Here is a 12797-nt window from a genome sequence, read left to right as displayed (position 1 = left end):
TCTATAGTTCTTTGAAGAAACTAGCGTAGTGCAGCACCACTCGAGATAATGCTTGTATCTTATTCAGAAAAAAATCAGGTGGATGTCGAAAATATTTAGTAGAAATAAAGATGTCCTTGTTTGCTATGGTTCCCTCGAAATCTTGAAGCTTGGTGCTGGTAATCTAATGCGAGTATAGGAGGCTCCCATGTCAGTGACCTGATCGAATATATTCCTGCGATCTATTTAAGTTTTTGAGAACGGATTAAAACCTCTGTGCTTGATGGTGGTAGTAGCTTCTGTAGCGATTTCACATGGCCTTTGCCATCATAACTTCGGTCAGCTTGGTATCTTCCTGTTTTTTTCTTTATTTGAGACGACGGAGGAGTTTGTGCCTCCTTCCTGCCTCAGGAAATTTCAACCCATATCCACCCCATCTCCTCTCTCCTTTCCCTCTCTCTTTCCCCTCTCTTCATCCCAATCTATCACTCTCTTCCCCCTCTTTCTCATTATCACATATCAGAAAACTTAAGGCCCAATCCACTAGCCAGCCCGATTTCTCCTTACAGCCCCAACATCTCCAAATTACCAAAATGAGTCCTCGCGTTCTAATATGGGCACACCTACAGTCCTACTAATACCCAATCACGGCCGTCCAATGTATCATAAGTCTAGGGATGGCAATGGATCGGACATGAATTGGATAGACTATCCATCCGGTATTTTTCTCGAGTTAGGTAGAGATTAAAAAAAAAAAAAGAAGGTGGATTGGACAAAACAAATCGAATAAAACTACAAAAATTATTTTTTTATAAATAAATTATTTTTACAAATATATATATATATTTGAATTAAATTTGAGACACATTTTATCATTATCTATGTCAATCTTGGATCTTGATCCGACGAGGCAGAGTAAATTGCCAGACCGAGGCATGTTGGTCGAACATGAATCTCCGACCAAATCCAACGGTCGAGGTTCCGGGCGTGGGTCCACAGCGCCCAACATGAGCTACGGTTCCGCCTATCCAATCTTGACAGAACGCGATTCCCGTATTGGGATATTGGGAAACGGTCGGTAGTCTCGACTCGTTTCCCATTTTGTCGGGCGCTCAGGTCAACCACACCCAGCCACCTTAGGCCTAGGTCACGAAAGTCAACAACTGCCAAAATCAAATAGATAAAATGGGAGGGCATTTCCGTCATTTAAGAAAGAGACCGGCTACCCAATTTATGACATTCAACTCCAACCTCCTGCGGATCACATTAACTAACATGAAATTGTACACGCGTCAGATTTATACCACTTTCCTTGCCCTTCTTCTAACAAATACAGTTCTGCCACTTACACAAGAGCTCGATATTACTCTTCTCCCTAGAAAAGAATACCACAGCCGAAAACGACGAAGCTATCGCCTCCCATAGGTGACAAGCAGCTACTTCTACCGGGAGAAGATGACGTCATACAAACAGGTAACTCCCGTCGCGTATTCGTGTTTTCGAGTCTCTTCAATATTGATGGAGGGAGCGAGATCGGATCCCGTCGCGCGTCTTCAAACTTCCCTTTTTTTTTTAACTTTGTTCTTCCCTTCGCCTTTTAGTTTAGTTGTCTTTTTCTCCGTCGCCGGAGGGAATGCGACCCCTCCGATCGCTCGCTAAGCCTTCGGATTCCAAAGTCTTGGCGGCTCCAGATCTCCGGAACAGGTGATATCCTCATCGATTTGATCCTACGCTCTTACTGGCTTTATATTTTGTTTGGTGTCTGGAAGCTATTTTCTTCCCAAACGAGATCCGATTTCGTTGGATTTCGACTTGTTTTTTTTTTTATTATTCCTTTTTGTTGTTCTGCAGTGGAGATCGGATCTTGTATTATTCGGTTTGATGGATTCCATTGGTTTTTTTTTCTTGTCTATTAAATATCATTTTAATGTGATTTTGATTTAGCAGTTGTTCATTTCTTTTTCAAATTTTGGTTACGTTTTCTTCAATTTTTTTGATTTTTTTTGGATGTGGAGAGTTGCCTCTGTGATTGATCTGATGAGATTTATGTGGTTTTGGAGCTCAAATTGGTGGTGACGAGGGAAAGAAAATTCAGCGTTCGGCCCCTGCTATAGGGTTATTTTTGGGAACTGGAGGAAGCCCATACAATTGCTGAATTAATTTTGTTTTCTTGCAAACAACATTAGACGGTGATCTTGAAATCTGACTTGAAAATTGTGACGGCTTTGATGTTCTTTTTGGAAATGGCGAAGTCGTATTAAATTAATAATATTGTACATCGTTTCTTGTTTATAACTGCGTGATGTTGACCCTGCCTAGTTAACAATTTAATCTAGACTTGTTCCATTGCCATGCCATGATGCGAAACCATGTGGTTTTTGACCTTTCCATTCAACTTGTCTAAATGGGAACATAGAAAGTCAGCATTTTGATTAATGAAATTTAAGCCTGGAAGCAGATTTGAAGCCCTTCTCATGGAGTGGTGGAAACTGGCTTTCTAGAACTGGAAAGGTGTTGAGGAGATGAAAGGCGTGTCCTGGGGCCTGATTATAGGGGTGACAATAGGGGTGGTAATTGGGGTGCTTTTGGCTGCAGCTGCTCTCCTGTGCATTAGATTTCGCAAGAGGCGTGCACCGATAGGGAGTAGCAGTTCAAGGAGGGCTTCGACCATCCCCATCCGTGCCAATGGTGTTGACACTTGTACAGAACTCTCAGACTCGACAGCAGGTCAGGAGTCCCCCAAATTTGCTGAGGAAAGGGGCATGTCCTCGTGGCCGGAGGGACCTAAGCGAAAGAATTTGGTCTCAGTTTCTGGGATTCTCAAATACTGTTACAGGTATGGTAATCTATGTTTGTCCTCCGGATGTCCTTGCTTTTTAACATTCAGGCTAAAATTGATTTTGTTTTGTGGCTTCTGGTGAGGGTGGTATATTTCACTGGTTTGCAACTTGTTTCGAAATTACGAATAGGCAATTATATTCTGTAGATTTGATGTTTATTAGTCAAATGGTGAGAATTTAGCTTTTAAAAAATTAACTCTAGCTCCTCATGGTTGCCACAGCTAGGCATCTCTGACCTAAATTATGTTTCATGAAACTCTCATCTGGACTATTAAATTGGTTCAGCTGTACATAAAGTTCAGTTATCTCTTTCCTTTCCATCTAGATAAGATGCTTAATTTCACCTCCATCTCAATGAATTTCATAGGAAAAAGTGCAATCAAATTACTTATTTCAAGATAAGAGGAATCCTCATGAAAGCAAGGCCTGCACAGTTTCTATTTTGGAGAGTTTTATGGCTAGGTGCTTTGCAACGCTCGGGATTCTAGCATTTCTGTAGGGGAATATATGAACAATAGATCATAAAATTAAACCAAGGTTGGGAAACTTGGTTGATTGTTGGTGTGAGTTGCATTTGTCAAATCTTAGCTTAAGAGGTTTCAATAATCATTTTCAAGATTTCTAAGTTTCAGTTAAAATAGACAGTAAGAATAGAAAAAAAATAATTGAATATGAAATCAAATGAATATACTATGTGGTAAGCAATTTAGAGCATGATGTTCTGTTTTGAACCATTGTACGCACAGTTTCTTTTTTTTTTATTTGGTTTTTTTTTTTGTTGGGGGGGGGGGGGGCTTGAAATAAAAAATAACCAAAAGGATTGAATCAGCATTGATTTTTCAAATGTAGTTAAAGAAACGAAGAAATGGTCCAAATGGCTCCAGAAAGGTCTCGCACACAAGTTTTTTAAAGCATGAAAAAATGGTCCTAAAAGGTCTCTAGAAAGTTGTCTCACATTTTTTTTAATATAGCATCTGTGATCGGTTGTGGTTAAACATCGGCTGAAACTCTTAAGAACCAGAAGTGCTGGGCGGAAACTGGATTAAACTAGTTCATTTTGGGTGAAACTAGCTGAAAATCAAAACCAAAACCACAAGTCAATTATTACCTGATTCTAGCCAAAACTGATTTACTACGGCCAGGATTTGAGGCCTTGAGCTATTACCTATCATCCCGCTAGTTTACTGGTTGGATGCACCATCATTTTCATTTACAGAGTCGCATTTGAATCTTGGCAAAGGCTAGACAAACAAAATCTTATATCAAAAACTAATATAGAGTGAAAAAAGCTGAACATATGCACCTGAAGTTTTTATAGTTACAAATGGTGAATTATTCAATGCCAAATCAAAATGAATCGTGTAGTCAGCAAGTTATGTAATTTATAATGAATCCCATCGACTGATGTCAATTAGTGATTCAGGCTGTTAAATTGAAACCTTTTAATGTTAATGCTTATATAACAGTATCTAGAGGTCTTGGATATTCTCTACAAGATTTAATTGATGGATTCTGAGGTCCCTGAGAATTAAATTTTTGAAAAAAAAATACAGAAAACCAGGGGACCTCCACCAATCATTTCATAGGAATGATGGAAGAACTATCCATGTCAAACATTTGAGGAAACACCTCCCAAGTTCTGAACCTGAAACCTCTTTTCAATGGAAGAGTGATGCAAACACAAGGATATGACATGCAAACTTATTTTGACATTGATTCATATCTGACATAACTACTGTTGGTGACTTCACAGGGATTTGCAAAAAGCAACTAGTAATTTTACAACATTGCTAGGCCAGGGAGCATTTGGTCCTGTTTATAAAGCTCAGATGCCCACTGGTGAGACAGTTGCTGTCAAGGTGCTTGCTACTCATTCTAAGCAAGGCGAGAAGGAGTTTCAAACTGAGGTAATTTGGTGCAAGAATTTTATTCGTGTCTTGTTTCAGAATATATCCTTTCTTCTTACTGAAAACATAGGCGATTAATCCAAAAAAAAAAGAAAAAAAAACTAAAAGTGGTTATAATTGAGAGCAAGATGCTCATATTTATCCCATAGGCATGACAATAATCACTATGCTCAGCATGTGATTCGCATGTGATTTAATTAAGGGGATGGAAGATGGAACGATTTGGAGCTGCACACACACATGCACAGACACACACACAGAGAGAGAGAGAAGGGGGTGTATTACAATCCACTTGTGCGGAGGTGGGATGGAGATAAAAAGTAGGGTGGAGATTTGTGGGTCCCACACTGGGTAGTTTGTGTTATACATAGTAGTGATATGCATGCTTATTTCAAATCTTTGCATTACATTCTCTAGTCAAATTTCAAAAAAGGTGTTTATGTATGATGTAGATGATCGAATAAAATTGTATTTAGTTTCAAATGTTATGCGCTTAGTTATCAAATAAGTTCTTCTTTTCATCATACATGATGTGCATGATTGCATCTACTTTTCAGAACTCCATCTAGTTTCAAGTGCAATTATGAATTTGTGATCTGTTCGGCTGATTATGTCAGAATACATTATGTTCTCTTACTTTTTGATGCACTTGGATCATGTAAGGTGGACTTAATTACATATCATACTGCTTTATGTACAACTTCTGTATATGTATATCAATAATCTCAATAGATTCAAAACAATTTGGTTTTTCTCACAGTGAGAAAAAAGAACTAACATTCTTGCTCTTATTTTTTTTTCTATTTGTGCGCTTATGATTTTTCACACTTGTTTAAATGCTGTAGCCACATCTATACCATGTCATTAGCTCTAGATCAGTAGGTCAAAACACATGATGCATATATTTAACTGCTAAGTAACTTTTCTTGAAACTTCGTTGTCATATCTTTGCTTTCCCTTTCCCCATTTTTGCAATTTCCTAGGAGTTTTTACACTATGCATACTCTTAATTTCATTAGATTAAATCATGCATATGAATGATGATCTATTTCATAAATCTTGGAGATCAAGTGGAGAGCAACTTTACACATGCATACCAAGCAAGAGGTGGAGAACAATGTTTTTTTCTTTGATTCCTTTTTGTTGATGCGTGGGAAAACTCTTCAGCACATGCCAACTTAAAGGCTGATTAAAAGTGTATGTTGCATGAGAAAATAAAGGGGACAAGGCTTGTTGTATGTAGTCTTGGTTAATTTTATGTCTGATGTATAGAAACTGTGGTCTTCTCCCATTTCATTCCACTTTATTCTTTTATGACTTAACTCATCTAATCCTTTCATGAAATATTTGAATGTTCTATGTCCAAGGCACTTTGTTTGTTGATTTGTGTTTTTTCACTTCTGCTTTATGTGGTTTTCAATTTGCAATCTATAGGGTATCCGGTAGCATACAGTTTGACCCTTAGTCTAATGTCGAAGGATTGATGGTTGAGATGGTAGTGCCTTATCTATGTCAAACATCTTCCATCAAGTTTACTCCCTGATGCGTTTTCTTGATTGTTTCATGACTTTTTCTTGGAAGATAGCAACGAGATTGCTTTTGAAGGTTTATATTGCTTTCGATACCAAAGTTCACCATCTTAGTACCGGATCTTGTAGTGGTACCATTCTATTATAGTGTCTGTATGCCTGGTAAGGTATCCAGTTTGGCATGCCGAGTATCGATATACCTTCTGTATCGCTACCAATTCGGTACTGGTGCAGCACAGTCGGTATGCATCAATACCGATCGGTACGGCAAACCTTGTTCAATACTCAATTTTGGACACTCAGTTACCCAGTTCAATTGTTTGTTAGCTATTTTGTCTTTGTTAACAAATTTTGGTATTGCCAATAGGATTGTTTGACAATCGTTTTCTTCTTTCCAGGTTCTACTTCTTGGCAGATTGCATCACCGGAACCTTGTCAATTTGGTGGGGTATTGTTCTGAGAAAGGCCAGCATATGCTAATATATGAGTACATGACTAATGGCAGCCTTGCTTCTCACTTGTACAGTATGTGTTAAGAGTCATCAATCATCTAAATTTTAATCTCATTTTTCTCTACCTAGAAAATATGATTGAGGAGTATTATTTCTTGGTGTCGTCACACATTCATGAGTTTTTCTAAAAGAAATGTCTTATTGCTTATCTCTACCTATATAAGTGGGGGTTTTGCATGTACCTGTCAATAAGTTCCACATTTGCATATTAACTCTCCTAAAATTGGTATTTCCAAATATCTCTTGAAACTCCTACTAGCAAGTATAATCCCTTTCCTCGATGTCATTCAGGTAAATACTAAGAAATGGTCCTTTTGTTCGACAGGTACATCTCCATACACCTTATGTTGAAAATTCCCCCTACACTGTGCTATCCTTTGAATGTGCTAGTAGAAATTTGTATAAGCATCTATTTTGCCATTTTCATTCACCCCAAACACATTCCACCTCCACCTCTTCTTGATGGTACTGGAGAGCTAGGGTTTGCTCAATCTCTCCATCTCCAGACTGTAGCATAGTTGGAGTTTGAATTTGCGAGAGCCCTTTCATCTATTGATGAAGCAAAGCTAATTATCCAATTTTCACAAAATCCATCTGAGTGGGGAGTGCATAGCCACAATCCTCCTTCACCTCAATCCTTCTATTTTATGGAGATGATAAAACTAGGATCCTATATTCACATCAACCCCTTCATCTGTTGGAGGGAGCAGAACGTGGATTTCCAATTTGTGCCTTTATTCTCTTGGAGGGAGCAAAGCTTGTTTGGGGCCTGTGTTCACTCACACTCACGCCCTATTGGTGAAGGAATTGGCACAATGCTGTCCATTAAGTTTAAGATATAGAATTATCTGTCAAGAAAACTTGATTAACAAATGTTCCAGCAATGTTTATAAAACTTGATTAGCAAATGTTCCAGCAATGTTTATACAAGTTGCAGCAGTGTAATCTGGAAGGAGGGATGTGCACTAGCCTATCACATGAAGGACTTTAACATAATTGATAGATCCAGAGGTTTAATATGCAGTGTCAAATATTTTTGAGGAGCTATATACATTATTCCTCCTTATTATCGATTCAGTTATAATCAAATTATTTCACCGATTATTGATCTTCTTACGTAAGGTTAGTAATATTATTTATTTGTTCATTCTAGGTGACTTTTTATTTTAATATTGGCTATGGTCTTTGATTGCTTGCAAGTCATTGAGACCCCTTATTATAAGCAAGCTGTGTACTTTAGTAAGTAGAAATTGACTTTCAAGAAGTTTTTGAAAACCTTTATTGTGACTTCAAGGATTTGATTTTTTGAAATCTATTAGGATACTGGTGCAAACTCCATCTTGTATTGGTGTTGCAATCTAGGTGCCGCATAAGAATGAGGAGACTTACAATATGTCCACAAAGAATGTTGTGCAGCCTCTTGTATCCATTAGTAGAGCTATGTTTCTTTTGTTTGTTTCTTGTATGTGTCAAATATCAGAGATCTCTTTATTTTCCCAAATCATTCTATTATCTTTCCTCCCAAGTTCACACACCCCTTGTAGATAAATTACCACTAATAATTCTATCAACTGATCAACTGAAATATTTCCTCTTCCCATCTTTCCATTATCTCCAAATTTCCTTTATTGTTTGGGAAATCATGTTCTAAGCCATTCTCATGATCTATAATACTACAATTTATATGTTCTTTCCTTATATTTTATTGTGCTGTCCTTGCATCTATATTTATTCATTCCTGGCTGCCATGTGGATATCAGTCAATTTACAGTATTTTTTGTTCTCCCTTGTAACAATGTTAATTTGCATAAAAAAAGCACTTCCAAAGTAAAAAGTAAAATGAACTCACTTTATGGTACAGGTAACATGTGTTATGTGATATAATTGGTTTTCTTTTGTGCAGCTTTATCCACTTGAAATGAAACTAGTTACCGTTTACTGAAGTTTTGTGACAGAATGCCTGTTAGATGAGAAAGAATAGTCTTATGAGTTTTGTGTTAGTTATTTTCCTATCCAACAATTTGCAGCATGTTATTCTGATAGCAGGAAACAAATAATATTCACCCTATAATCTATCTGTCGTCATCATTCTAGAAAATTGAATATATATTTCTTTTACATAGCAAGTGAAACTTCCACTCCAAATACATAAAAAGAACAAGTAGCATATTTTAAATTTAGAGTATTATTTTATTCAATAAACAGCAATAAGCCATTGTGAGAATTCACAAGCTCTAGTTTTTAAATTCAGAAAAAAATTGACATCCAACGACACATCCGATCAGTTAGCTTATATAAATTTTATTAATCATATTGGTCGTATTTCTGCACAACATTTACAGATCTAGAGACTGTTTATCAGAGTTGATCGAAGACAAGTGAAAATATCTAAGGATAAGAAGATGAATTGTTGAAACAATTGTCTCGTCCACCCACCACACTTCTTCCATAAATATGTTTCAAAATTTTGATGTGTGTGTATTTCCTTCTTTTTTCCCTATGTAGGACTAATGTGTCTAATGCGGCACAGAGGAGTCGTATACATTAGAATTCTCTTATTCAGATTATTGAATTACAATGTTCCCAACAATGGCAGGTGAAAAGCATGAAGCATTGAGCTGGGACTGGAGGATTAATATAGCTCTAGATGTTGCTAGAGGCTTGGAGTATCTTCATGATGGGGTAAGCTCTCATATGATATCACTAGCAGAAAATAATGGAGAAAGTAAGAAGTACAGTAAAGCTTTGTTTCTTTTGCTCGTTCTTATGCAGGCTGTTCCACCTGTAGTGCATCGCGACATCAAGTCTTCAAACATTTTGTTGGACCGGTCCATGAGAGCTAGGGTATGTCAATCCTTCATGATTATAGTTATAATGCATGTATAAGAAAATCTTGAGTATATGTACAAATTGGCAAGTGGTTGTTTGTCATGCTGGAGTGTATTAGTAAATTTTTGAGCTTTGCCATGTCATCCTTGTTTTCTTTTTTTTTGTTTTAATTTTGTTTTATATCATTTTTGTCTCCTTCAGTATTGTCGAGTATATCATATAGTTCTCTGTAATCTTTAATCAAATGAATAGCAGTTTGTATCCCTTAAAACTTTATTCAAATGATCCTGTACTTGTATCAGATGTGATGTATGGATTATTGTGTTTTCTGTTGACATGTTGAAGTTCAGCTTTTGCTGTGTAATATAATCTTCTGATAGGAAGGTTGTACCAAGAATACTTATGGTTAGAGGTATTTTTTCTAATGGAACAAAGAGGTTGTGGCTTAGGAATTCAGAAGTTAGAGAGAGTGATAAGAAGAGAGGATTATGCTTTTATTTTTATGAAGCTGCGGGTGAATATGATGACCATCTCTAGATGATGGGACAGGGAGAGAAGTTTCCATACATGGAAGAACCTACCTTAGAAATCTATCTACTTACATGGTTGTACTTTTTAGTTGACTAAATTATACCTTAATTAATGAAAAGGGAAGCTTTATTGAGCAGGTTGCTGACTTTGGGCTTTCACGAGAAGAAATGGTTAGTCGTCATGCATCTAATATCAGGGGAACTTATGGTTACCTTGATCCTGAGTATGTATCGTCAAGGTCATTCACGAAGAAAAGTGATGTATATAGCTATGGCATTTTGCTTTTTGAGTTGATCACAGGCAGGAACCCGCCACAGGGTCTTATGGAATATGTTGAGCTTGTAAGATCTCTTTCTCACCATCTATTTTCAATATTTAAAATTCTACATCATATAGTGTTCTTCCCATCATGCATTTAGTTTTGCATAATTTTTTGTTGGAATATGTTAACCTATTTTCATCTGACACATTAAAAACTCTGAAAATGATAAACTTCATCTGTAAGTCACTATGGTAATGGAACAGTAGTTGGTTAAGAATAGCCTAATATCATTTTATTCTTGGACGGACTTTCCAACTGGGAGAACTATTCTTGTCTTGTAAGGGGCATTTTAACCTTCTGACTTTTATTTAGTTTGGCCAAAAAGATGCATCCAAATAAAATACCTTTTGACTCCCTTCAGAGTACTATTAGCTAATTTATTAGTCTTAGTTGTACTGATCACCTTATCAATATAAAGAGAGGGGAGAAAATTGATATCACCATATATCTTATTCCATATATTAGACATACAACATAAAATTATAGCCCTCATTCTGTGATCCTTGTTGATGTTATCTGACACTTTAAATACAAGAAGTCTGCGTCTCTTCTCTGATCTTCATGCTGCTTCCTGTAACAAGTTATTCCCTACAAACACATTCGGGTAAATGATATGATGTTTGTTGAAACATATGTTTGTGTTAGGCTGCGATAAATTCTGAGGGAAGAGCTGGGTGGGAGGAAATAGCAGACTCCCGATTGGATGGTATATTCGATGTTCGAGAACTCAACGTAGTGGCAGCCCTTGCATACAAGTGCATCAGCCGAATCTCCAGAAAGCGACCTTCCATGAGAGACATGGTCCAAGCACTGACACGTGTTGTAAAAGCAAGACACGGCAAGAGGCATCGCAGCGAGCGATCATTGCCTTTCATGGCAGAGGAAGAATCCACAGATCAAGAACCATCAGATCTTCGGACTTCGATTTCTGAACATCAGAGAGGGGAGTCCATTGATAGCCTGTCTGATCTGCCTGATGTTTGATAGATTTCTCCATTCATTTGTACTTTTCTTTTTTGTGTTCTTTTGCTGTTGATAGTTTTGTTCATTACAAATGAGCTGTTGTAATTTTGAAGGTTGATGGGTTGGGACTTTGAAAGGTTCATGGATTTTAATTTCTTTGTAATGTCAGCCATTTCTACAATCATTGTTCATCTGCAAGGAAAGATGGAAAGTGGTGTTGTTTCATGGTTGTGACTTACTTCCAGTGTGCAATCAAGTGACATATCTTATATGCTCTTCTATTTGGATGAAAATCTTGAATTCCTTTATATGGTTGGAGTTTAGTTTTTTTTTTTTTTTTTTCCTTCATTATCAAAGCTTAGACTGCTACTCAGCTGTAGTGTCTCCCATGATTTAAACTTGAATGTCGCTGCCGATGAATTGCCCAGACCACACATCTGATTGCAGGAGCTGAAACTGGCTCAAAATCAACACTGCCGCATGCTGAAGCTGGAATGGGCAAACTGGAGGGTTGGGGTTTATTTCCAGGGAAAGCTACGGTGGACAGACTTAGCTCAAGTTGAACCATCATGGTCACAGGACCCAACGATTTTATTGTGTCACACAAGATGCACTGAACTTGGCAAGAGATATTAAGTTATGGTCTGATGTGGGCTAAGCTGGGTGTTCTTCCAACTTCCAACGGTCAGGCAAAGTTTGTGAATTCTCGGAATTTTTGACAGAATCGAGCAATTGAGTTAGCAACATTCGTAAAGGTGAATGGGGTTGTTGAATGGCTAATACAAACCAAGCCAATCTCAAGTGGATCCCAATTGTTCAAAGACAAAAGCCAGATCCATTCAGAAATAATTAAACTCTAAACTAAAAGAGACTTGTACGGTCAAAACTGGCGAAGGCCTAGTGCTTGAGATCAAAGGGCAACAACTTGTAGGACATTCGATATGAAGTTCAACTTTTGAACTCAATTTGTTGTCAGCCAGGGCATGAATAATGGCTATGTCGATTTACAAATTGCATCATATGAATCAGCTTGCATGATGCGGTGGAAACATTATATTGTGGGCACATTCTAGTATGCACAAATATAAAGCTTTTTGGGAGCTAATCAAGGCCGATAAATTTTCACCTACACCAGCTAATTGGTCTTAGGGTTCGAGATGTTATAAGGTTGAGCATATTGTTGGTAGACTAGTAGAAAAAGGAAAACATATAACCTACCTCGCCAAATCAACACATCGTCTACTAAAATTATAATGGTTGTAAGATGCTAAAATAATAACCATTATAATGAAAGATAATGGATAATAACAAAAAAATGACATCATTTTTTTCCTTACTTTTTTATTGAATAAAATAATATATTTATTTTAGCCCGTAAAAGTATT

General features: G+C 37.1%; 1 protein-coding gene across 7 annotated transcripts; it reads left to right on the top strand.

The window, feature by feature from the left end:
• The first annotated feature begins 1371 nt into the window (after positions 1-1371).
• Positions 1372-11683, top strand: LOC103696700 (calcium/calmodulin-regulated receptor-like kinase 1). 7 transcript variants are annotated; one of them, XM_088710283.1, is made up of 9 exons: positions 1372-1452; positions 1581-1683; positions 2438-2815; positions 4573-4726; positions 6654-6780; positions 9364-9449; positions 9540-9611; positions 10265-10468; positions 11095-11683. In XM_088710283.1, exons 3-9 carry the CDS (start codon positions 2502-2504, stop codon positions 11431-11433), a joined length of 1296 nt encoding a protein of 431 aa, XP_088566409.1. In that variant the 5' UTR covers positions 1372-1452; positions 1581-1683; positions 2438-2501; the 3' UTR covers positions 11434-11683. The 7 variants fall into 7 exon arrangements, with proteins under 7 accessions (XP_088566409.1, XP_088566406.1, XP_088566408.1 ...); XM_088710282.1 differs by having other exon boundaries at positions 1396-1452; positions 2575-2815; XM_088710280.1 differs by having other exon boundaries at positions 9364-9611.
• Positions 11684-12797: the final 1114 nt, after the last annotated feature.

This window comes from Phoenix dactylifera, chromosome 14 (assembly GCF_051530095.1).
Source record: "Phoenix dactylifera cultivar Ajwa chromosome 14, Ajwa_hap1_PhDact_Kaust_v1.1, whole genome shotgun sequence".
Classification (NCBI taxonomy): Eukaryota; Viridiplantae; Streptophyta; class Magnoliopsida; order Arecales; family Arecaceae; genus Phoenix; species Phoenix dactylifera.
Note: the sequence above shows the minus strand (reverse complement) of the source record. Positions and strands in the feature narration are given on the sequence as shown.